The 27,579-nt window shown below is 41.3% G+C and overlaps 1 protein-coding gene and 1 pseudogene across 1 annotated transcript; one reads left to right on the forward strand and one right to left on the reverse strand.

Moving 5' to 3' along the window:
• Positions 1 to 3,236: 3,236 nt before the first annotated feature.
• On the forward strand, positions 3,237 to 4,794 carry LOC127081764 (kinesin-like protein KIN-12B). The gene is made up of 3 exons (XM_051021984.1): positions 3,237 to 3,508; positions 3,562 to 3,959; positions 4,139 to 4,794. Exons 1-3 carry the CDS (start codon positions 3,237 to 3,239, stop codon positions 4,792 to 4,794), a joined length of 1,326 nt encoding a protein of 441 aa, XP_050877941.1.
• A 330-nt stretch (positions 4,795 to 5,124) lies between these two features.
• On the reverse strand, positions 5,125 to 6,157 carry LOC127082978 (probable mannitol dehydrogenase; annotated as a pseudogene).
• Positions 6,158 to 27,579: the final 21,422 nt, after the last annotated feature.

The raw sequence follows: 27,579 nt of genomic DNA on the forward strand, positions 1-27,579 counted from the left end.
AAATACAAAAATATTTTCTCAACCTTTTTGAATGATGATAGATCTATGAAAAATATTCTCATCAATTTATTAATTGATTTGAGATTTATTTAAGATTTTAGTTCAATTAGGTTATTTTTATGCATTTTTAATTGATTAAAAATAGTTTCTGACTTTTAAAAATACTGAATTTTTTTGTCAAACTTTGTCTGACCTTATTGAACTTGGGATAATTCACTTGGACTTTTCAAAGTTGATTTGAAGTGAGTTTGAAGTTTGACATTTCTTTAATATTTTAATTCAAGCTTTATTTTAAATATTAAAAAGGCCAAAAATATTTTGTTTATTTCTTGACTTCTAATATTTATTTTGCTTCTATTTTTCATTTCTTGACCTTGATCTTCTCTATCTTTGGTTAACACATGTTGATTAATACATTCCATTTTATTTAATGCACTTTATTTTTTATTTCTTTCTTCTTCTTCTCCTTCTTTTTTTTATCAATGAGTTAAAGATTGGTGGTTAGCATTGATTAGGGAGGTTTAATCTTCCTTGATTCAAATCTAATTCATCTTGATCATGGATCAAGTGAATGGATTTGCATTAAGGATAGATTGTTTTCTAAATCATGCAAAGGACCTAAATCAATACAAGATCATTTCTCATCCTCTTTTTGGCATGGCAAGTTGTTGGAGTTTGATTCATTAATCAAGACCTCTAACTTGTGTTGTTGCCTACATTATTATTGACCGGTCTCAAATAGTTGTGACTTCTACATAAGTCCAATTACGATTGCTTAACATATCGCTAAATTTGCCTTATGGCACACTAACTACTAACACTAACCATTAACCATTAACATTTACTTTTTGCTCTTTACATTTATGCAATTTACTATTTTTGTACATATTATTCATTTTCTTTTTCTCTTTGCTCACTTGAGCACATGTTTATGTTAATACAATTTGCCTTTTGCTCACTTGAGCACATAATTGTGTATATATTTTTGTGCTTGTGTTTTAATTTGATTGTTGTGGACCAAATGCAAAGAAATGGACAAATAGACTTAGTTTCTAGGACTTTCCCTATGCAAATTGGAGTAAAAGGACCTTAATGTTGAAGATGGATTGGAAGAACCAAACCTCTAAACTCACTCTTGTCCATTCTTGATTTACTTCATGGAACTTTTGATGTGTGTGCTTTTGTGATAGGGAATTCTATGAGTGCTCAAATTGAAGAACCATTGCCATGTTCATCCAAAGTGAAAGATACAAGATACTTTGAAGATCTCCTAAGAAGCTTGTTTGATTATGTGGATTGCTTGAGCTTACCATTATTACCATTATACAAGATACTTTTGATTTTCAAACTATCTTTTCATAACACTTATTTTGAATTGAACTTCTAAGTCAACTTTGACCATATTTTGTAAATACTTTTCATTAGTAAATACCACCCATTCAAATACTTTTGTGGTTTCAATGGCCACTTTCTTAATCAAATTTTTCATAACCTTTAGCTATTAGGTTTGAGCTATCCTTGAGGTAGATGTAATACTCACCTATATCCTTAGTGATGGACAATGAGTCTTCCATGCTTATTATAGGGTTAACCCTGTCATACCCCGATTTTGACCCTGAAATTTTTTCCCAGTCAATCACCCGTATGGTCATAAAATTTTGCTTCACGCTCAGATGATGGCCCAAGGTTTGATTGGATTTAAGTTTTGTGTTGTCCTATGGTCGAGTTGGTATATCAGGTACCATAATGTAGTTTTGAATCAGGGGAAAGTTGATTTCAATGTAGTGTTGGATCGGAGGAAAGTTGGTTTTGGGTTGAATGCTTGGAATTTGAGCCATCATGAATATTTGTTAAGGATGAAAGACAAATAATCCCGCTAATAAATAGATAACCCTTGTTGATGTTTTGATCACTCTATTGCATATGGATTAGAGCGTATTGAATGAATCAATGGCCGACATTATTTATTTTCTTTAAACGGTCAAGTAGGTTCTTGAGAATGGATTAGCTTTAGAGAATCTTACTCTTTGAAGGGTACATTTTGCAAGATCACAATATACTTGGAGTGTACATTTGGTAATAATGGAAGTAGCTATTTGTCCGCGTGCAGCAGAAACCAGTTTTCATGTGTCCTCTGTAAGTCAACAACAAGAAATTGATGTTTAGGAAAGGGGCTCAATATTGGCGCTGAATTGTTTGGGAGGAAAGACTCATCACCTATGCCATTCAACGCAATTGTACAGTCTCCTTTATGGTAAAGATAAATTATTGAGACAGTAGACGACAAGGCTGCTATATCATACACTCCAGTCTGATTTTGAACCAAATTCATCAATGATTATTAATATGATAGTTGAAGTCAAAAAAAAAAGCATCATAATACATCCTTCACTATAACTAAACCCTCATTCCACACTTCAATTCATCACCGAACAGAAACAAAATCAAAACTAGTTATCCTCTGCAATTCACAAAAAGAACGCAGAGCAAAAACCTAACATCAATGGCCCCGAATTTGGAATGTCGCATGTACGAGGCACGGTACCCAGAAGTAGACATGGCAGTGATGATACAGGTCAAGAACATAACCTCGACACAAGCAATATCTGATCAAGTGGAAAGCAACTGTTTTGTTGATGCCGCCGTTGTTTCTGCAAACTTCAGCATCATAGCTGGAACACACCTATTGAAACTCAAGTTGATTTAATTGTTGCGACACATGACGTGCTTGCTGGATATGTGGTTTGGATATGAAGTTCAAATCCATCTTTAACCTTAAAAATAAAGAACCAATGCGACGCGAAGAAGCATCCAAAAACAGTGTTGTCATTTTATCTATGGAATATTCAATATAAGATACATTAGATTTCCAGATTGATTGGACGGTCATCAATGCCAAACGTGACCTGCAACATGGACGTTGATTGTGAAAAAACTTCCTGTCCAAAACAGATCATACATTAAATGGTCATGCACAAATATAAGTGACAAACCAAAATAAAGCATAACTAGAGATTTTGAACTACACACCTGCCGGATACGATGTCGGAGATGACGACGGTCATAGGATGAATGGAACATGACCTGCTATGATACATAACTGATGAACGCCTTGCTGCAAGTTGCTCATAGATGAATACTGTTGTCCAAAGGGAAAGACCATTGGCTTCATTGAGGAATATACAGAGTTGTCATGTACACCATGGATTGCAATAGGACTACTTAAGACTTACACAATGTGGGGACCTCCTAATGCTTTGGCTGTTGAAAACTCAACCATTGATCAACAAGGAGGTCTCGCCCCGCGCGTATTTGAGAGACTCTTCACCCGTTTAAATGAAGAGCAAACTGAGCATTCTGACAACCAACTCATGTACCAATGCCACTGTTCTTTTCTTGAGATATACAATGAGCATATAACCGATCTGTTAGATCCAAATAAAAGAAACCTACATATTAGAGAAGATGTCAAATCTGGTATTATGTTGAAAATCTTACAGAGGAGCAAGTATGTACAGTGAAAGATGTCAATCAGCTTTTGATAAAGGGATTGCTAAACAGAACAGTAGGTGCGGCCAGTGTAAACTCTGAAAGCTCCCGTTCACATACAGTGTTTACTTGTGTTGTCGAGTCTCGATGCAAGAGTATTGCGGATCGTTTAAGCAGATTTAAAACAAGTAAAATCAATCTTGTTGATTTAGCTGGGTCAGAACGACAGAAGTTAACAGGCGCAGCAGGATACCGTCTGAAGGAAGCTGGCAACATTAATAGATCACTTTCACAGCTAGGGAGTCTGATTAACATTCTTGCTGAAGCTTCTCAGACAGGAAAGCAGCGGCATATACCATATAGAGACTCCAAGTTGACTTTTTTGTTGCAGGAGTCTCTTGGTGGAAATGCAAAATTAACATTGCTTTGCGCTATTCCCCCTGCACAAAGTTGTAGAAGTGAGACTTTTAGTACGTTGAGATTTGCACAATGTGCCAAAGCTATCAAGAACAAAGCTGTTGTAAATGAAGTAAGGCAAAATACCGTGAAATTGTCGAGCAATACAAACAACAGGGAATTAGCTTTCTTATCGGAGATGTTGAGTCCAGCCAAGGTGCCTTCCAGTATTTTGGACTTAAGGAAGACTAAGTACCTCTAATTATCATTCGGCATACTGACTGCAAGAAATTTTTCAAGCCCAATTTGGAACCAGATCACCTTGCAGCTTGGTTGAAGGCATACAAGGATGGAGATGTTGCTCCATTTGTCAAGTCTGAACCTATTCCTGCGACTAACAACGAACCTCTTAAAGTGGTGGTTGGGGAAACTCTTCAAGAAATAGTTTTCAACTCTGGGAAGAATGTTTTGCTCGAGTTTTATAACCCTTGGTGTGGTCACTGCAAGTCATTGGCTCCAATCTTGGACGAAGTTGCTTTCTCATTTCAAAGTGATCCTGATGTCGTTATTGCAAAACTGGATGCAACTGCCAACGATATCCCAAGCGATACCTTTGAGGTTCAAGGTTATCCTACTTTGTACTTCAGGTCAGCAAGTGGAAAGATATCACAATACGACGGTGGTAGGACAAAGGAAGACATCATCGAATTCATTCAAAAGAACAAGGACACAACTGGTGCTGCTCAGCAAGAAGTTGAACAACCAAAAGCTCCTGCTCAGCAAGAAGTTGAACAACCAAAAGCTCCTGCTCAGCAAGAAGACCAACCAACACTTTGTCTGCAAAAGAACCAACCTTCATTAGGCCAAAATCTAGTTAATCCAACAGGGTTTAAGACCAAGATAAAGTGAGAAAAAAAATAGACCAAGGAACATCAATCTGGTTACACCATTGAGGCCTAATGCAGAATGAGCACAGTCGCACATATACGATTAATACCTGCCATGTTCCTGCAGCATCAGACCTAGCAAGTAGCAGACCCTGCATAATCCTACATGTAAGCTTCAAAAAACTGGTTCATTAAGGCAACAAGTAGGTGGGCAACAATGGACAATAATCATGTAGTGAAGCCAAATGCAAGTTAGTGGCATCATGACCCTGAACCAGTCCCCAAAACATCAAACAAAAACACTTATTGCATACAAGAAGTGAAAAACAAATGACTATTCAAACTGCGAAATTTAAGAAGTTGGTTTCAAAGAGTTTCCAATCTCAATCACAAGTCGATACTTGACATCTGCTTTCTGGAGCCGCTCAATTGCAGTGTTAACATAATCCATATCAATGACTTCGATTTCAGGTTTTATATTGTGTTTAGCAGAAAAAAATCAATCATCTCTTAAGTCTCTTTCAACCCTCCAATCGCACATCCAGCAACCAACTTTCTGCCTTGAAGTAAAGGAAAGACAGGAAGCTCCAAAGGCTTATTTGGTGCACCAACCATTACAAGTTTTCCATGAGACTTCGGTACTCCAATTAGAGGCACAATTCGATGATTCGCAGAAACTGTATCAATGATACCATCTAAAGTGAAGTACTAATTACAGTAACATTAGCACCAAAAGCTTTGGCATACTTAACAACCATGTGACCAAGCCCACCAAGCCCAACAACACCTACCTGAAGCCCGGGTTTATGGAGTCCAAAATATCTTAGAGGACTATAGACAGTGATGCCAGCACAAAGGAGAGGTTCAGCGGCTTCAAGCGGTAAGCTAAGGAATACGAATCACAAAATGTTCATCTGAGACCATTGAGTCAGAGTAGCCTCCATGAGTGATTGTTCCATCACCATGTTTAGCACCATATGTGAGTGTAGATCGAGGGCAATAATTCTCGAGACTTTCCTCACAATTTTGGCAGGTACGACAGGAATCAACTAAGCATCCCACTCCAACCCTGTCTCCAATTTTGAATTTGTCTACTTTGCTTCCCACTTCTGTCACTATACCAGCAATATCATGCCCAGGAACTAATGGATACGTGGAGACGCCCCATTCATTCTTCACCATGTGGAGATCAGAGTGACATATCTCACAATACAATACTTTGAATGCCACATCTTTTTCATCAGTTTCTCTTCTAGCTGCATAACCAAAGGCTTTGTTAGGATGCTCCAATTCAGGTTATGTTGTTGCCATTTGAATGTGAAGAAAATGAAGTGAATGTCACTATGCTATGTATGTATGTCTCTTAGTCTGGTTGGTGGTGACAGAAAAAAAAAGAATACTATGTTGGTGGCCCAGATAGTGAAAAGAGTTCCAATTCCACGCCACTTTCTGAAACTTCTCAGAATATTGAAGAAACTGTGGCAGCTCCAGGAATCAAATATCTTCTTCCACAATTCCAACCTGGAACATATCCAAGCAAACATGACAAGACTGGTCAAGCATCACACAAATCCTGCAGCAAAACCATAATCTCATGTCAGTTCCATTTCTAGCCTAGCAGGAAGCTCACACATAACCTGCATTATATCAGGCCTAACATACATAGTCCTATGTTGCATCCACAAAAGCCACATGAGTCTTGCAAGCATCATCCTGCAGTACTCCTGCTCATCATCAAGCCAAGGTAGTAGCTGCATTGAAGTTCCTGTCAGCTGAAGCAAATTAAAAGAAAACAAGGAAATGAATACAACAATGAGAGTGAGACCTATGAAATATCAACCATAACCTGCAGGAACATAAGCATGCAAAGTGTGAGCATCAACCACAGCCTGCATAACTGCAATGTAACAGGGCATGGTTTAGTGATAGCCATTAGATTTCCTAACTAAGCACATCACAGGCCATGAACAATTTGTCCCATGAAGTGGATTCAGTGGACATCAAAGTCTGCAGTGGAAAAGAGCATGAATAATTAGTGGAGTCATGAGAATTAATCAAAGGAAAGGATGTACATGTTAAGCTTGTAATGGCTATGACCAGTTCAATAGGTTGCATCTAATTCAATTGGTTTAATCCTAGCTCTAAGGTTACCTGCTATAGCCAAAGAACCATCAACCTTTTGAGTCCTCATTCACAAACCAATTGAGTTTTCTGATAAGAGAAAGTCACTGCAGTAAAAAGAATAAGGTAATTAGCAAAGGCAGTAATTCAAGAAAATATCCCAATTTGGCATAGAGACAAAAATGAAGAAGAAAGAGTGGGTTCAGAATACCGTTTCCGGTTTTAGCATTAAACAAGCCCATCCAAACTGAGAACATAAAAGAGGATTTTACAGAGATACGCTTTTGAACACAAGGGCACCAATTTGAAACCCTAGCTGCAGAAATATAAATAGGGAAGAGAATCAGTAAGGGGGATTTTCGAACAACAAAAAATTGGAGGCGGAATTGAAACTTGAAAGCAGAAAAACCCTAATCTTAAAATCAAAGACAAACCTATTTGGAAGAGTTGAAGGAGGAGGTTTGAGCTTCATCATTGTCGTCTTCACTGCCGGAGGTGAGCTCTTTTTGCTTCAGCCATGATTTTTTTATATGATTCTGAAGCGATTAAGTGAAGCGCGATCGAGAGAGAGGTTCTTGAGGACGTGTTTGAGTGAGGTTGAGCGATGGGTAAGCGTTTGTTGAGGGTGAGAGCGAGAGAGCGATATCGAGAGAAGAGAGAGCGAGATGAGGACGACGACTCTCCCTCTCATTACAGGTTTTTTCATTTTCTTTCTTTTTTTTTGTTTTGTTTCCTTTTATTTAATTCTTTTTTTTTTAGCTGTCATAGAATAAACATTCAAAAACATAAAAAATTCGTTTAATTTTCCTAGGTTAATAACAGTTTCCTTTTTCTTAGTTTTTTATTTATTTTAATCTTTTTTTATTTGTTTTGGTTTACATATTTAAGTTAGTACTAAAATAACAGTTAGTTGGTAAGTGGTCTGGTGGAGAGGAGTGGTTTCTAGGTCTTTAGTGTAATGGGTTCGATACCCTTATGTGTAGTTTTTTCTTTTAACATTTTCTTTTATGTTTATGCTTTATTACTCATAGTTTTTATTATTGTTTAATAATATAGATTTGTTTTTTCTTTTAATTGCATCATTCATTCAAAACCGTTTAAAAATATTAAAATCACATTTTTTTTCTCGATTCAATATCGAGCCCATTTTCCATACCCTTGTAGGTCGATTGCTTTTTAAGCATCGCCATCAACCTCACATGGCTTACTCTTGGGCCTTCTTACAATGAGACAGTTCCTTGTGCACTTACACTCATGCTTTGCATTATTTGTTGTTTGGGCCCGATTTAATTGTTTCATGACTTCGAATCCCCATTTGACAAAATGTACCGGACTCCCCCGATGTGTAATAATTTTACTACTTTTTATTTCTTTATTGCTTGATTGTTTAGTTAGATACTAACACAAGAGTAAAATTCACCATTTCTGAAAAAAAATACAAAAATATGACTCGATCCAACGTCGAGTATTTTCTCAATAAACAAATCAATCCATTTCTTTTTCCATTCTATTCCATTTCTTTCAAAAACTTCATCAAATGCTTGATCCAATGTCAATCCATTTTTCATAATCAAAAATCAGAAGAAAAAAAACTTAATTCATAGTCAAGACTTTTTCAATAAAGATGGAAGTGGAACGTGGTGTATACCACGCACTCCTGAGACTAGGATTCGAGATGTATATCTCGCCAATCCTAGCTTTCGCCATCATCCAATTTACCCACTTTGTTTTCTCAAACACTCATTCAAATCTTTCTCAAACGTCCATCAATACTTGACCTAGGTCAAGTCATTTTCACAACAAAACTCAAAATACCTAATTCTCATTTAACACTTTTTTCAATAAAGATGGAAATGGAACATGGTGTATACCATGCACTCCTGAGGTTAAGATTCGAGACGTATGCCTCGCCAATCTTAACTCTCGCCATCACCTAAAATTGTCAATGCGGTTTCTCCAAACCCTTTCTCAATCAAACTCAAAACACTTAATTCTTATTAAACACTTTTGCAAATAAAGATGGAAATGGAACATGGTGTATACCATGCACTCCTGAGGCTAGGATCCGAGATGTATATCTCGCCAATCCTAGTTCTCGCCATCACTCAAAGCACATCCAACCAATCAAACCTTTATCCCTAACATTTCTCCTTGCTCCACTCGTCAATTCTTGTTCCGATTAGGTAGCACCCATTAGATAGATCCTTTTGTATGATAACATAGGTAGGATTCCCATATCCTTTTGTATGATAACATAGGTAGGATTCCCATATCCTTTTGTATGATAACATAGGTAGAATTCCCATATTCTTTGCATGCTAACATTAGGTAGATATTCCCATTTGTAAAAACCTAACACCTAAGTACATATTGCATGACAACTCTAGGGCAGAGCTTCCCCATTTCTTCTAGACCTTTCTGAGCGTCTCCGATCTTGTGGCATGTAATCCATCCTATTGCAAAGAGGTAACTGCCTAAGACTCGATTCAGCGAGCTGCGACACCTACTGCTAGGACGTGAACACATTGCCCACTCTCCTTTGACAAACTGGTGTCCTCCTTTGTAAGTCCATGTTCAGATGGCAATCCCTATGTAGCCGAACTACGACAACTCTGATTCTCATGTTCAGATGAGATACGTAGGCACAAGATGCGATGTCTTGCCGAGTTTGACTAACAACTAATAACTAAATCTTGTTTTCTTTCGCCCTCGTTGCGATCCTTTCTCTCGCCCTCGTTGTGATCGAGACTTTCCTTTTCTCTTGCCCTAGTTGCAATCGAGACCTTTGTTCCCGTAGTTAGTTGAACTACGTTTTGCTCTGATTCTCATTCCCGATGAGATACGTAGGCATAAGACGCGATGTCTTGGCGAGCACACTTATCCTTAACCTATAGGTAGCCGAGCTACGAAGACTCTGATTCTCATATCCAGATGAGATACGTATGCAGTGGATGCGACATCCGTGCGAGTCATTTTTTCTCTTAACCCTTTAGTAAATAGTACATTAGATAAACACACACCCTTTAGACAAGAACAAACAAGAGTGGATCCCGTAGAGTACTACGGATGCGTAGGGGTGCTAATACCTTCCCTTCGCATAATCGACTCCCGAACCCAAGATTTGGTTGCGAGACCTTGTCTTTTCCTTTCCTTTCTCCGGTTTACTTCGAGCGTTTCCTTTCCCTCCTTTGGGATAAATAACGCACGGTGGCGACTCTTCTGTCATTTCTTCTTCGCCGGTTGTTTTTTCGCACACTGTATTTTTCGGGTTGCGACAAACCCCTCACTAGCATGTTGAAGTTATCCTCACATGGTGGATTTGTGGTTTTAGGTTGAGTTTTCTCCCTTGGATAACAAAAGACCTTAAGGCTTTTGGACCAATCAATTCACCAACTCATTTTGAGATTTTTATCCTGAACTACGAGGTTTTGATCCTAATCTTTTTTAATATGGTACGTAGGCAATGGGTTTATCCATCCAAACACAAAAATGTAAATAATTTGTATATTCTCTTCTCATCTCTTCAATCATGTTTGCACAAACAAATTTTCATAAAATACCAACCTTACAACAAATATGAAAAGGGCTCCCTAGGAGTACCTAGGATGTTTTGGGTGCTTAAAACCTTCCCATTGCATAACCAACCCCCTTACCCCGATCTATGACTTTTTTACTAGTTTTTTATTCGATAGAACTTTTAGGCTTTTGTGCGCTTTCTAACCATTCCTTTGGATAAATAGAAGTGCGGTGGAGACTCGACTTATATGGTTTACCTTGGATTTAGTCAATATCTCTAATGGTAACGAATACCCCGCTACAGGTTGCGAGTGTCGCATTACGCGAAAAACCGGCGGGAAAAAGAAACAACAGAGCCGCCACCGTGCGTTATTTATCCCAAAGGAGGGAAAGGAAACGCTCGAAGTAAACCTGGAAAAGAATGGTCTCATGACCAAAGATGGATGGGATCGGGAGTCGGTTATGCGAAGGGAAGGTATTAGCACCTCTACGCATCCATCGAACTCGACGGGATCCACGCTCAAAAGAATAGAAATAAGGTTGCTAAAAGACTGCTCAAACACTGCACACACACTGGAAGGAAACACAGATGAAAGACGGAAGAAGGTGACTCGGCAGGATGTCGCATCCTGGTCCTACGTAGCTTGTCAGACACAAACATCAGAGTCGACGTAGTTCGGGGATAGGGGCATGTGCTCGCTAGGATGTCGCATCCTATGCATACGTATCTTCTCTAACCAGAGAAAGAATCAGAGCACTCGTAGCTCGGCTAACGCACGCCAAACAAACACACAATTGGAAACGGAATGCCAATCGCTGGTCTTACATCCAACTCCAGACACACAGGCAAACATGGAAACCGAATGCCAATCGCTGGACTTACATCAGATTCTGAACCAGCAAACACACACAGGAAACCAACTGCCAATCGCTGGACTTATGTCAGACTCCAACACAACACAAACCAGACACAGGAAACCGACTGCCAATCGCTGGACTTATATCAGACTCCAGACAAACAACACACACAGAGAGGGTTGAAAAAGAAAAAGGTTGCCAGGAGAGATCAACTCATCTCCTGCCTACGTACCTCATCTGGTATGAGGATCAGGGCGACGTAGTTCCCCTTAACAGGGAAAGAACTTCTATCCTAACCAGAGACAAGGGAGATAAGAAGCTACTAGGGAGACTACGACTCGAGCCTAGAAGTTGTCATGCATACGATCCCTATGTTAAGGTCTCTAGTCCTAACTTGCACAGGAAGCAAGCTAACCTAGACAGCACATCAGCAAACACAAGCACAAGAGAGCAAGCACACATACTATATGCAAACAAGTGGCTCATACAAGGCTAGGCTTTAGTCAAGGGGTCAAATCAACCTCGACAAACAAGCCAACTGGAATGGGGTGTTGTCAGCTCTTAACCCTAACATTGAGAGTTGGGGTGAAGTAGATGAAATGGGAAGTGAGGGTAAGACTTCACAGCTCTTATCCCTGGCCTGGGAGAGCTTCAAACAATGAAAGTGTGGGAGTCCAGAATATGGGACTCTACTCCACATGACTGACACAACAAGATCTTGGGTTCTTATTCAAAGTGCATCAACACATGGTGTGAGCAGGATGAATGACACAACTGAATAGCAGGGGATGGATTGCGCATCCCTTGTATCTGCCAATGCCTCTTCACTTAGGAGGTATTTGAATGTAGAAGGCACAAAATTAAACAACCACAAACATTGCCTCTTAAGGAGGGCTTCAGACAGGTGCCTGCCAACATAACATGACAGGTCTTCCAGACTACATGAAGTCAGAGGTCATTACCTAAGTGGTATGCCAACCACAAGCAAAGCAAAGCAAAGTTCAAAGGAACTTAAAGCAACTTAGGTACCTGTTGTAGCACCTCAAATTTGCACCTATCATTGTACATACATTTTCATGTTAGGTCATAGCATATCATGGTCCATTGCATAGCATTGCATTGCCTCTTTTGCCTCAAGTGCAAGCCAATCAAGAAATTAGGTCAAACTGATCAGGAGATCAGTCAACCAAGCAAGCAAGCACAATTTTCATTGAGCCAAGGCCTTGGGGTTGGTCCAACAAGTTCACATGACTTGGAGGTCCATTTGAAGTGTTCAAGTCAAGGGTTGAAGGCTTGGAGATCATCAGTTCATACACAGACAGTCAAAAGTCAAAGAAAGTCAATAGTCAGTCAAAGCAGTGGATGGTGGCCATTCTTGTGGAATTTGGGCACCATGATCAATAATCAAGAGTTCATACAACTTGGGACATCATTTGAAGTCAAGGTCTCAAGGAATTAGGGTTTGGAAGTCATCAGTCAATGCACAGTCAGCCAGAAACCCTAAAAGTCAACTGTTGGTCAACTGTCCATTTAATCAGTGATTTGATGATTGGAATTGGTTTGTGAGAGCTCATTCATGTCCAAATAGTCCTCATATATCATGCCAAACACCATCATGGAAGAATTTGAAGCCAGATCAAAAATTTCCAAAAATGGAAACTGGACCTGTAACTGAAACCTGCCATAAATGGAAAGTCTTGATCCTCAAACTTACATCATGATACAAGCCTCAAATGAATTTTTGCCCAACATGAAAGTTGAAGATCTTGTTCTCCCATTTCCAAAAAGTCCAAGAATTCTCAATTCCCATGTGTGGTTGGCAAGTTATGATCGAATCGATTTCAGAAAATCTTGAACTTCAAAAGGCCATATCTCTCAAACCATTTGGCCAATTTTGGTGGGGTTTTTTCCTACAAGTCACATTTGATCCCCTCTTTCCAAAAATATAAATTTCATGAGCCAAAACTTCACCAATCAAAATGGCATTTTTTGACCTATCTCATTTAAATGCAAGTTTGACCAATGTTTGACTTTTTGATATAAACATTTTTCTAACATTTGGCCAATTGGAACAGCTCAGAAATATCATTTAAAACATGTTTGCCAAGTCAAATTATGCAGTACATGAAGCCATTCTTTAACTTGCTTGAATTTGGCCAAAAGTACAAATGCAACCATACCACTCCATACTCCCATGAACCTTGCCATGCTTGGTACTTCTAGCAGCATTCTTGATCATTTTTCTGTCAGTTTGAAGCCTTAATTTGCAGCAGAAAAACCAGCAAAAAGAAAGCCATTCCTTGCTTGCTTAAATTTTGGAACAAAAGGACACTTCCACTCCATACTTCCAACAATGCCTTGTACTGTCCAGCAGAATTTTGCCCTCATTTTCTGTCATGAACAAATACTACTGACTGCACACATCATTGTTTTTCTCAAGTAACATTCACTTGGCTTTTGGCAATTTCCAATTTTCTGTCAAACTGGCAAGAGACAAAGCATTGCACAATACCAAATACCATTTCCTCACCATTTCCTGTCATCAAAATGAACCAGCAGCAGCATCAATTGCATTGATGACACAGAAATTCATTCATACTAAAAACCACTTTGGCCATTTTTATCAAAAAACTGTCACAACATCCAACAGTAGACAACCCTTGGCTCCCACTCTCTCAAAAGCACACTTTGCATCTTTTCCAAAACTCATGATGAACTAAACCTGGCCTTGTTTGTTTTACCATCCTTTCACCATTTGAGTACACTAAGAGCAGCCAACACACAGTAGAAAACCTTGTGCTCTCACTCTCTCAAAAGGAAGCACACTTTGGCCATTGCAAACAATAGAAAAACAGCGGATGATATAATCACTTTTCCTGTCATTAAAAAAAACCTGCTAGCAGCAACTGCAACCAAAACCACCCAAAAGCCTAACTCACCTTACTTGGCATTTTAGAATTTTCTTCTGGTCAAAAGCTTCCAAATAACACAAACCCTGCCTTGCCAATCAACAGCAGCCTTGTTCATCAATTGTTCATCATTTGGATAACCTGCACACAACCAACAAACACAAAACCAACATAACAAAAAAATGGACATTCTCTCAAGCATCACAGTGGCCAGGCCTTGTACTGTCACATGAAACAGCCACAAACCAACTCACTCCCTCAAGAATTGACCTTGCTTGGCATTTATCAAAAAACTGTCAAAAACTCCAAACCACAACAGCAGACTTTTTCCATCATATTTTCTGTCAAGAAGGAAACCAGCAGCAGCATTAATTGCATCCATTACAACAGAAATCATGGATGCCAAACCAAACTTCTCACTCTTGGCCAAGATCAGTTTCAGTCCAAACTCACAAAAAGAACAAAACCTTGCTTTGATTGAGACAACATTCCCTCACCATTTTGCTGTCATTTGAAACACAATTAAACACATCAAACACAGAACTTCACTCTCTCAAAAACATTATCTTGCTTGCATTTTTCCAAGCTCTTCCAAAAAACCTCAAAGGCCACGACCTGGTTAGTATTGCTACATCATTCAAGCATCTTTATAAGTGCATTTCAGCTGCCATTCTCCAACTGGGAGGGCTGTTGTTGGACTGCTCTTTTCAAATATCATCCATGACAGAAGTTGCTTATACCCAAACCAAGCCATTTCAAGCCAAAGTGCTTCTCCCATTCATCATCTGGAGTGTTAAAGGCCAGCTGTTTTGAGCTTCAAAGACCAAACAACAACTGTTTCTCATTCTGCTTCAAAAATAGGTAAAATTTCGACCCTCTCTATTTCAAAAACCATGAGATGTTTTAGATAGGTCTCTTAATGCTGAGCTTCATGATAGTTTTGTTCTTGAAAATGGTTGAGTAATGGTTGAGTATTGTCGAAATGAATATTGATGATCCAAACTTGTTTTGATTATTCCTTCTTGCTTAGCTCGGTTTAAGGAAAATGGATGTTGGAATATTGTTGTGCTTGGTTTGTTGATGAGAATGATGTGCTTGATTTCAACTTTCTGGGCGTTTTTGAAAAATCGTGTTTGAAGATGATGAATGAGCACTGTATGTGAAACCCTAGCCTTCAAGTGTAATTCCAGAATTTTTCTGTTTTATTTGTACGTGTGCCTAGCCTTGGTTTGTACTGGCCAATGAAAACATTTTATTTTCATGGCCAAAACGACCGCGTTTGATTAAGTGGTCCAAGGAATTACAAGAATGCCATCCGGTCATTAATAAATCACTTAATCCATTTAATTTTCAATTATTATTTCATTTAATCACTCAAACTTCCAAAAATCATAACTTGTTCATCTTAAGTCCAAATTTAATGGGATTTTTTGTGTTGTGTTCATCATGGTCTCTACTTTTTTATCATAATTTTTCCAGAATTTTGTGATCAATGGATTTTAATTTGTATGAGGGTTTGTGACATGTATGCACATTTTGTACACCTTGCCAAATCAATTGTGAAATGATGAGAATGTATCCAATGGCTCCCAAATATTTTGTGCTTAAACTAGACACATTCATGGTGATTTTGGTGTAGAGTTTGTGAATTTATCATTTGTGGTTTGTGAGTTATGATTTTTTGAATTAGGGTGTGACAATTTGTGTCACACCATTGATGTCCAACTTCATGATTTTCATTACCATGCTTCTTGACCTCCAATTGATCCAATTTTTTGCATGAACCTACTATTGTATGTCTAGTTTACCTGTGAATTTTCTTGGAATTATTTGTGGAATCTCCTAATTGTTTGAGATTTTCTCCCCTGTTGACCAAAATATTGACCTTGTGTGACACATGTTCCCATTTCATTTGTGAAATTCTCATACTTTATTAGATGGACATGAAATTTTACATGAGATAACTAGACATCCTCATATTTGCCATGGTTTTGATCCCATTCATTTATCATATGCCATCTCTGATTTATGAATTTTCTAAGTTGATACATGTTTGGTTGACTTCATTGAGCATATTCAAAATTGCTTTGACTTTCTGATTTTCATTGACTGCCTTCCACTTGTCCAAATGGGCTGAAATTTGACATGCTTACTATACTATGTGTTAGGATTGATCATGATTTATTTGGTGATTTTTGGAAATGTTTAAGATTGCTTTTGAGTTGAGTCTTGCTGTTGACTTCTATGAGCTTCTGTTTGCCATACTTTGACCTAAATGGTTCATGAAATGATGATGATGATTGATATGAATGTGAGCCCAATTGGTTTTGTTTCCTAATTGTTTGAACATGATTTTGGATACTTACCCCTTGCTGTTTGGACTTTCTCATTCACTTTCGACCCTAGGCTTGCCCTAGTGGTCCTGCTACTCACCTTTGAGCTTGTGTTTTCAGGTTGACCATCAATTGACCAATGAGACCACTTCTTTTTGATTGAGCTGGCTCAAATATCATTGCCTAACTTGTTTGTTTTGTAGGTGGCTTGGCTCACATGCCCTAAGCCTTGTGCCTTGCACATCCATGTGCCTCTAATTGACTGTTGGTGTCTGTTTCTGTTTGTTTTGTTTTGAAGTTGCATACTAACATCTGCTTGACTGTTTCAGGTGCTTTAGTTGCTTAGTTCCTTGTGAACTTTTTGCTTTGCTTTGCTTGTATAAGCAATTTGCATTGAGGTATGTCTCTTTTACTTCATGTAGTCTGGAAGACCTGGCCTGTTACTTGGCCAAGCAACTGTCTGAAGTCCTCCTTAAGAGGCAATGTTTGTGGATGTTTAATTTTGTCCTTGCATAGAGTCAAAGACCTCCTAAGTGAAGAGGCAATTGGTGGAAGGTAGGGATATGCAATCTATCCCCCACTATTCAGTGCGTCATCTGCTTTGCTCACACCACTGTGTTGATGCATTGCAGATACAAACCCAAGATCTTGTACAATTGTACAATTGAGTCAGTTTTAAATGTGTAGAAGGGTTCCCACTTTCTGAACCCACACATTCTTGTCTTAAGCTCTCCCAGGCCAGGGATAAGAGCTGTGAGGTCTCATCCTCACTTCATCCTTTCATCTGCTTCACCTTAGCCCCTCAATGGCAAGGTTAAGAGCAACACTCACCCCATTCCAGAGGTTTGTTTGTTGAGGTTGATATGACCCCTTGACTAAAACCTAACCCTTGTTTGAGCCACTTGTTTGTGTATAGCGTGTGCTATCTGTGCTTGTAGGATTGTTTGACTTGCTTCCTGTGCAAGATAGGATTGTTTGACTTGCTTCCTGTGCAAGATAGGATTGTTTGACTTGCTTCCTGTGCAAGTTAGGATTAGTTTAGACTTGCTTCCTGTGCAAGTTAGGTTTTGCTTGGCTTGCTTCCTGTGCAAGTTAAGTGTGTGTGGCTTGCTTCCTGTGTGAGCCATGCTTAGGATAGGTTGGCCCTTGTGCCGTTTAGCTAGAAACCTTAACTTAGGGATGAATTTGCATGATAACATCTAGGCTCGAGTCGTGGTCTCCCTAGTTGTGTCTCCCTCTGTTATCTGGTTAGGCTAGTCCTTTATCCCTGCGTAGGGGAACTACATCGCCCTGATCTTCATACCAGATGAAGTATGTAGGCAGGAGATTGAGCTGATCTCTCCGGGCGCCCTTTTTCTTTTTTGAGCATGTTGTTTTACAATTGCTAGGCTCGAGTGCCTGACTCCTTAGCAATTTGTTGTCTGTTTGTTTGAGTGTGTGCTTGACAGTTATAGGCTGAGTCCCTGACTCCCTATCAACCTGTTGTGTTGTTGTGTGCTTGGAAGCCGATGTAAGTCCATCGAGTGGCATTTGGGTTCCAGTGTGTGTGTGTTTTGGTTCGGATGCTGACATAAGTCCAGAGATTGGCAGTCGGGCTCCACGTTTGCCTGTGTTTGTTTGTTTGTTTGTGTGCGTGTCAGCCGAGCTACGAATGCTCTGATTCTTCTCTCGTCCGAGAAGATACGTATGCATAGGATGCGATGTCCTAGCGAGCATGTGTCGTTTCCCCAGTCCGAACTACTTCGACTCTGATGTCTATGCCTGATAGACTAAGTAGGCCCAGGATGCGACATCCTGCCGAGTCAGTTTCAGTCAGTCTCTTTTGTCTCTTTCAGCCAGTGTGTGTGTGTGTGTGAGCAGTGTTTAGCAACCAATATTCCTTCCTTTTGTGCGTGGATCCCGTAGAGTACTACGGATGCGTAGGGGTGCTAATACCTTCCCTTCGCATAACCGACTCCCGAACCCATCCTCTTTGGTCGCGAGACCATGTTCTTTCCTAGGTTTACTTCGAGCGTTTCCTTTCCCTCTTTTGGGATAAATAACGCACGGTGGCGGCTCTGTTGTTTCTTTCTTTTCCCGCCGGTTTTTCGCGTGATGCGACAGCTGGCGACTCTGCTGGGGACCTAGAGAAGTTGACCTGTGCTGGTCCATCTTCCCTAAGCGAGTCTCTCCTAGCGCTCTCTAGGTTAGGGTTTTGGTTGCTTTGTGCTGTTTTTTTTTATTGCATTCATTGTATATATGTGCATTTATTGCTTGCATTTATTATTTGCATTAATGTTTGCATTTCATTCATATTCATCTGCTGTGCTGTCTGTGTTTCTCTGTTTGGGGGTGGGAGTTACCTGAGGTAAAAGGGCCCAATACCCAGGCTATGAGTGAAATCTAGGAAACCTAGGAATAGAGTGATTCATGGGAAGCGGGTGGTATGGCGCCACTTAGCGGAACATTGATATCACGAGCAGTTCAGACCCTGGTGGGATATTGTCGTTACATACTTCAGGTGTGTATATGATGGTATTCTGCGAAAGGTTATTTATGCTGCGTTTCTCTTCGACTTTACCCTGGCCTAGATAACACCCGTGAGTGGGGAGGGTTTGATCATTACAGGTACAGTTGCTGATTGGTTGGTGTTTTGTTGGTGACTCTTGGTACTGATGGTGACTGTGAATTATGGGGCATTTATTTCTGGGACGCCAGAGTTCTGTCCGTGGTTTATCAGCGGGTTCCGTTTATTTCGGATCCCCAGGCTGATTTGAGAGTACTTGTTCAGAGGATCCGTTTGTCACCCGTTCAGTGTTTGTTCCTGTGAAGATAGTGACATAATCTCCGGTTCCGTTTATTTCGGAACCCCCCAAGTCGGATTTATGGTGACTTGATCCCACAGATATGACTGGTTCAGAGAAGTGTTGGGCTTTCAGATGACTTGGTGGCACAAAGGCCTGCATTCATGCATTTGCATCATATCATCTCGCATTCATCTGCATTCAACTCATGTCTGTCCGTACTCAGGGTCCATTATTTTTTAATTAAAACTCAGGTTGAGAGACATCCGGATGTTAAAAAAAAAATTGTTGATGAAATTCTATCTGTCTCGATGAAACCAGAAAAAAGAGGACTGAATGTTCCTAGTATGGACAGACATTGCATGTGTGAGTCATACTAACCCATTTGCTGTTTTGTAGGTTTCAGTAATTCAACCGGTGCGCATAGCTTGTCTGTTCAGATAACCTGCTGAGGGTCGACAAATTCAAGTTGATGGATCTTCCCAACGCCGACATCCTTGAACTGAAAGAGATGATGAGGGAGTTGTTCAGTGTTGTGCAAGGGCTTGCCTTGGGACAGAAAGCCATGTCTGAAAGATTGGGAAGGATTGAGAAATGGCTGATAGTGGAGAAAGTTCAGGAGAAGGCTCCGTCCTCCGAAGTGAACAAACCTTCCGGTACTGTAGCAAGGAAATCCTCCGACAGTGGTCCATTCAAGAAGAAGTTTGAGCCAGTTGGTGTGCCCGCAAAGAAAGAACGTAGCAAAGATCGTTATCATCCTTATGCTGCCACTGTAACCACTCCTGTCAGTAATCCACCTGCTCAACAGCAACAACTGCCACTTCAACAGAAGACACCGGGAGCTGAAAGCCAGGTGAAGAAGAAGAAAGAGGATCGTCAGTTTGAGGAACCACCCGTGACTTACGCCCTTCTGTTCCAAAGGTTGATGGATCTTGCTTTAGTACGGCCAAGGATATTGATTCCCGTAGAACGGCAGAAGAGGCCACCAAACTATGATGAGAATGCCAAGTGCGAGTTTCACTCTGGGGCACCCGGACACAACATTGAGGGCTGTAGAGCTTTTAAGCATGTCGTCCATGACATGGTGGACTCCGAGACCATTAACTTGGCCCAGATTATGAAGGGGGATGTCAACCCTGTGCCCATAAAGGGTCCTGTAAAAGTCAAGATGGTGAAGAAGGCCAAGAAAGGATTGGAGATGACTGAGGAGGATCGGCTAAAGGTTCCAATGCCCGTGGTCCCAAAACCTCTGGAGCAGGATGGAGTTTTCCCTGTTAGTGATAATTCTTGTGCGGTCGTCACCATAGAGGGAAGTGTATTGATGAAAGACACGACCCAGAAGATGAAGGAAGTAGAAATGGACGATGTAAGGTGTGGAGCACCCCGTCTGGCAGTTGAAACCGTCCAGGCAGAGAAGGCCCTTGTCGCTGAGAAAGAGAAGAAGTTGTCCATTTCTTCTTATAAACAAGCTCTGGAAGTGGTGAGAAACAAAGAGGCCCAAGGCTGGGGGAGAATCATTGACGTCGTGGTAAAAGCAAACATGTTTGGGGTCGGATATCAGCCGGGTTCAGAGTCGTCTAGACCAAACAGAGAATGTCGTCCGCCATACACCTTCGTCAGTGCAGGGATGTTGGATCCTGGTCATGCCCGTTCAATGGGTGAAGATGTCGACAGCAACCGCGAGCTTGAGGCGTGGATAAAGTCGTGCGTACCAGGCAACTGAAAGGCCTCCAAAAGCGTCACTGTCACTCATTCTGAAGAGTAGTATTTCTGTGTTTTAATTTTGTTTGCATGAAAGCCATACGTGTTGCCCGACACGTAATGGTCCATTGTAAGGGCCATCTCATGTGTTTCATTATGCAACATTTTGCATCAGTAATGAATGGATGTTTTTGTAGTTAAAAGCGGTGTTCCCTGTTTTTCATTTAATTTTGCAATTTAAAAAAGGGAAAAAAACAAATAAAAATGGCAACGTTTTTTCATTCTCTTTCCTTTTGATTTTGTCTCGTTCCAAAGTGATTACCCTCCTGATCTCACCGATAACGATTTGGTTACACCTCTGTATGACTTCGACAATTCGACCTATCATGCCAGAGAAAAAAGGCGAAGAAGATTGTGATTTGTTGGAATTAGCCAGGTCATTGAAACAAGAGGAGAAGGTGATTCAACCGCACGAGGAGCGATTCAAGATTGTTACTCCAAGCTCCGCCGAGGTTAGAAAGCAGAAGCTGAGGCCGACAAAGGATGAGAAAGAGAGAAGGTGTGAATAGACTATCAAGATGCGAGCAGAGCTAATCAGAAAGATGGATTCCCGGTACATCACAATGAGGTACTGGTTGATTATATGGCTCAGGTCTCAGTGTTTATCTTCATGGATGGCTTCTTGGCCAAGACCAGATTGAATTGTTTCCAGATAATATGAAGTAAACCAGGTCCATCACACAAGGGGCACCTTCTTGTTCTAAGTTGATGTCGTTCCGTCACGTGAGGCCGGTGCCACGTATCAGAGGTCTACGGTGACTTTGTTTCATGAGATGATTCATCGTGAAAGCAAAAGCCATGTTGATGACATGATGGCAAAGTCCCAAGCAGAACAGGGGCATCCGGTAGACTTGGGGCAAGTTGTTTGACCGTTTTAGATAACTCATACTTTTGAGTCTGAAGCAGTGCACTTATGGAGTGTTGTCCATCAAGCTACCGAGGCTTGTTGTGAGCGAATCAGAGGAATCGAGGTCAATCCTGCTAAAAAAAAAAAAAAAAAAAAAAAAAAAGATAAATTGCAGGAACCTCTGATTCTGATACCTCAGTGAAAGAAATAACTGTTAATCCGGTACTTGATAACCCTCGAGGGGTCTACGAGGTGCGTATTGAGTCAGCATGACTAGTCTTGTCGAAAAGAGTATGCAATTTACCTAAGCAAAAAGTTTATCGACGGTGAGACAATACACTCACTGTTCGAAAAGACTTGATGAACTTTGGCATAGGCTGCTCGCCGACTGAGACAGTGTATGCTGATTCATACCACTTCGTGGATATCCAAAATGGATTTGGCTAGGTATGTGTTGGAAAAGCTAGTAACAACCCATGGAAGGTTATCAACCAAGGAAGTTTGAGGTCCCTGATGAGGACATCTCAAGGTACTCAAATCGAAAGATTGAGAGTGACCGATCCCGGAGGAGGGGCCTGGCCCTGAATCCGAACGGATTCCGATGTCTGATGGGGAAGTGAGGTGAATAAGTTAGTGCTTCCCGGATCATAGTTGGTTGCACCAACAATGGTGGCTGAACATAAAGTCTGTATCCTGGATATTGAACTTTGGGATGGGCATTTACTTGGGGCAGTGGCTTCCTCGCAGAAATATGAGAAATCAGAGAAGACTGAATGGATAAAGACTCGGGATGACACGTTGAGCCCAGCTGAGGGAAAGGGCTGACAGTTACCTGGCATGGGGCAATGGTACCCAGTGAACGAAGCATGTTGTTAACCAAGAAGTGTGACCTCGCGCGTGCCACGCGGAAGAATTGGTTGAAAAGGATCCTTCCTTCTCAAGACAATCGTGGGGCAAATGGATAATCAGTTATGAGTGTCTCATTCGTGGTCAAGAAGGTTTTCTCAGACCAGGCCATGTTGTTGATGACCACGGATGACGACGATTTCCCATCCACTATGAGTGCGGACGCAGTTAGAAAATACTTCGTGAAAGAAACCCGCTGGACAAAAAAAAGAATAAAGAGTCCAGGCAAAAAATGGGCATCCCGGCGAACCAAGAAAAAGAGAAAGGTTCGGGCAAAAGTTAGGGATAAAAATAAAAGAAAAGAACTGTACACCCGGCAAGTTGAAAACCCGCAAGGGGCGACTTGGGCAAAAAAGGGTATCCCGGTGGACTGAAACCCGAAAGGGCGGTCCAGGCAAAAGAGGGAATAAAACGAACAACTGCGTCTAGCATGATCATTTGTGCTCATGATGACTTGGATAATCTCCGACAGAGACCGATCGGAAGCGTCTTGTTCAGAAGACAGAAGGTGCGGAAAGTCCTGAGGACATATGAGGTGTAACTAAGTTGGAACCCGATGAGATCACGGTTTCACGTTGCCATTAGGATAGATTTTTCCTTTTGTGTGCAATCACCTCTTTCCAGGGTTTGCTTCCTGTGTGTTGCTCGATTGTGAGCCATCTTTTATTCCAGTAAAATAAAGCGTGTGTTCAGTCAAATAATTTTGTTTTGTTGTTATTACCGTTTTGATTACGAAAACATCCGTTTATTTTGATAAGAATATTTGCATTTTGAAACATAGAGGTCTCTTCCAATGCATGCTTGTGTGATTGAAATCTGGAAATCTTACTTGGAAGTCTGAGTGACCAAAGTGTTGAAATATCAGAACACCTGGGGCATACCTGGGGCACGTTTTTATCTGACGATCTCTTGTGCAGGTGCTGTTAGACATCTTCATTCACTTGCCAGTTGTAATATGAACCTTTTTGACAAGAGATCCCCTCAGAGTCCAACCAGGGGCAAGGGATAGATGAACCGTGAAAAGACGGTGAAGGATTACGACAACGATCCTGGAAAGTTAATCAAGAAGACTCTTCAAAGTCTGATGATTGGAAAGTATGTATGAATCCCAAGAGTTCAAACCTCCGTGAAGTACGGACGAGTTAGGAATACAAGATGATGGAGCAGAAAAGTCCAGAAGAGTCTGGGAGTTCTTAAAGGTGGAAAGTCAACACTATGGGTGGATGATGAGTACCAGTGTTCGACGAATCGACCGATGTTCCTTTCAAACAAGCTGTATCTCCCCAGAGGATTGAGAGTGTGATCTCCTTGGCAGATTCGAGATCGTTGTCTCCTCAGCAAGCCTGAAGGTTGTCACGTCCCCAGCAGGGGCAGGGGCAGGATGTTTCTCATGGTGGAGGACGTCCCCAGCCCAAGCCAGTATTGAAGCTATCAGGGTTATTTCCCCTGCAGAGATGCCTGTAGACCGTACCTTCTTTCCCCAGCAGATCTAAGGATTGCTTCTCCCCAGCAGGCCTATGCTTGCAGATTTCCCCAGTTGAGAATCCCCGCTGAGCGCCTGGCAGCTATTTTCCCCGGGAGTCCCCTAGTGGAGTTTATCTGTAGACCGTTGGTGTGTTCCCCAACAATTGGTTTTGTGACGCTATCATCTCCAGTGTGGCCGTGAGTGCTTATCCCAAGCAGGTTTGTGGGAATTCATCTCCAGTATGATATGACGTGCTATCATCCTCGACAGAGTTGTTACTCTCGCCACTATTGTTGTTCTCTCCACTAGGATCGTTCTCCTCAGCAGAATGGTGTGGTCTTTCCTCAGCAAGTTCCCCGAGTGGAGCGGGTCTCATGAAATACATCTCCAGCAGTGATTCTCTTACATATGGATTGGTTGGGTCGTCCCTAATGGAGTAGCATTTATTTCTCCAGCAGAGTTCATCCTACCAGTGGATTGGACGGGTTTCTGTAGTAGACTGATATCGGCATCCCCAGCGGAGTTGTGATTGTTTTCCAAGTCTGAAGTTGTCTTCCCAGCAGAGGTTGTGTTGATGGTTCTTCCCCAGCAAAAGTTTGTCTTTCCCCAGCAGGATGGAAGTTGACATGGTTATAGGATCCCCAGCACAGTTCCTGGAGTTCCCCGGTGTTGTCTCTGAAGGAGACGTGTGTTTATGCATTCATCATTTAGATAAGCATAGCATATCGCATCATTAGTACATAGCATTTCCATAATCATGGGGCATTGTGTAAAGCAAGAAAAAAACTCATGCATCAACATTGCAAGCATATCCATTAGCCCTAGGCCATGGTGACCAGCCGAGATTGGATTGTTGGAAAGAGTTTAGCATCGTGCCATTGGATCGGCTTCAGAATTGGGTTCATCAGCATGGTCGAGAGGTTGGTGTTTTCCGAACAAGTGATTCCTCGGTCGAGTGGGTATCCCCATCAGTGTTACTCCCAATTGTTAGTGTCTTGCCAGCTTGGGTCTTTTTCCTTAAGCAAATATAGGTGTGTCTGATCTCTCCATGTAGAGTCTACCCCTTAAGCAGAAAGTGTCAATCTTTTCCTGCCATTTCCCCACTGAGATACATCCTCGTGGATGACGGTTGCTTCCGTTCCCTCCCTAATGGGATGGGTTTTCCCTATTGAGTTCTTTCCTCATTAGGATGAGTCTTGATTCAGTCTGCCTTTATGGATCGATCCTAAATTGGCTTCTTGTTGACTATCTCTTGTGCTGCCCTGGGGCATAAATGAATAGTCGCTCACTAACCGGCACTCATTCATTTCATCCTCAGCGGAATTTGTGGCCTCTACCTGCAAACCGGTAGTTGTAAGTCCTATCCTTGTGGTTTTCTACCTACAAGCTGGTAGTTGTAAAATCCCACTTTCACCCCCTTGATTGAAGTCAACCGTTTGTGCTCATCCTATCGATGACTGGTTACCTTTCTGTGGTTTTCTGCCTACTAACCGGTAGATGTAATCCCCTCTTTGCAGTTATCAGTATCCGGTTTATGATATTGATATTCTTTCCCCTCTGGATACTTGCCTCGATCAAGCAGTATTGTCCCCATTGGGTCTTCCCCTTCCTTTTGGATACTTGCTCCGAGTTAGCAGCTTTATCCCCTGTTGATTGGTCATCTTTTGCATACCTAGTCTGGTACCCAGATGCCTTTCTTTTCGGTCGATTATTCATTTAACAACCTACAACCCGGTTATGGATAATCTTCCATGCGAGTGTATTATCTACGTTTTGACGGCTATAGATAATATGTACTTATGATTTCCCGGTATTCAGACCGAAGGAGTTTCCGACGATCAGGTCGATGTACTCATGGCGCAAGGCCAATTTTCCGGTATTCAGACCGAAGGAGTTTCCGACGATCAGGTCGATGTACTCATGGCACAAGGCCAATTTTCCGGTATTCAGACCGAAGGAGTTTCCGACGATCAGGTCGATGTACTCATGGCACAAGGCCAATTTTCCGGTATTCAGACCGAAGAAGTATTCTCCTCTGCGTTGGTGTCGATAAACGTCGAGTTTTTCCCAATCATCCGTTGATGATTTGGTTGTGTTCACTCTCCCCAGTAGAGTTTCCTCCTCTCCGTTGGTGTCGATAAACGTCGAGTTTTTCCTATGCGTCCGTTGGCGTATAGTTGATGTCTTTCCCCGCAGGGCCGTCCCCAGTTAATTCCTCCTCTCCGTTGGTGTCGATAAACGTCGAGTTTTTCCTATTCGTCCTATGACGTCTAGTTGTACCTATCCCCATGTGGATTTACCTCTCCGTTGGTCCCGATAAACGTCGAGTTTTTCCTATTCGTCCTATGACGTCTAGTTGTACCTATCCCCACGTGGATTTACCTCTCCGTTGGTCTTGGTAAACGTCGAGTTTTTCCCATTTCGCCCGTTGACGTATGGTTGTATCCCTTCCAGTCATTCATTAATGTCTGGTTACCTCTCCGTTGGTCCCGATAAACGTCGAGTTTTTCCCATTTCGTCCGTTGACGTATGGTTGTATCCCTTCCAGTCATTCATTAATGTCTGGTTACCTCTCCGTTGGTCTTGGTAAACGTTGAGTTTTTCCTAGTCGTCCGTTGGCATCTAGTTGTGTTTTTCCCTTCATCGTCGTTGAGATGTCTGGATGTGGTTGTACCCTTTGAAAACCAAAAAACAAAAAATATATACCCAGCAATAAATATCAAATCCCAGTGGACGTTTCCATTGGTGGATCCCTGTATTGTGCAAATTCTACGGTTCTTGGTATTCAATCCCTGTTTACCCTGAAAGTCTGACAGCCGTTGCTCTCATCCATTCGGGTTCCCAGCTGATTGAATAGGGGCAGCTGTAGCACCTCAAATTTGCACCTATCATTGTACATACATTTTCATGTTAGGTCATAGCATATCATGGTCCATTGCATAGCATTGCATTGCCTCTTTTGCCTCAAGTGCAAGCCAATCAAGAAATTAGGTCAAACTGATCAGGAGATCAGTCAACCAAGCAAGCAAGCACAATTTTCATTGAGCCAAGGCCTTGGGGTTGGTCCAACAAGTTCACATGACTTGGAGGTCCATTTGAAGTGTTCAAGTCAAGGGTTGAAGGCTTGGAGATCATCAGTTCATACACAGACAGTCAAAAGTCAAAGAAAGTCAACAGTCAGTCAAAGCAGTGGATGATGGCCATTCTTGTGGAATTTGGGCACCATGATCAATAATCAAGAGTTCATACAACTTGGGACATCATTTGAAGTCAAGGTCTCAAGGAATTAGGGTTTGGAAGTCATCAGT

This window comes from Lathyrus oleraceus, chromosome 5, assembly GCF_024323335.1.
Source record: "Lathyrus oleraceus cultivar Zhongwan6 chromosome 5, CAAS_Psat_ZW6_1.0, whole genome shotgun sequence".
Taxonomy (NCBI): domain Eukaryota; kingdom Viridiplantae; phylum Streptophyta; class Magnoliopsida; order Fabales; family Fabaceae; genus Lathyrus; species Lathyrus oleraceus.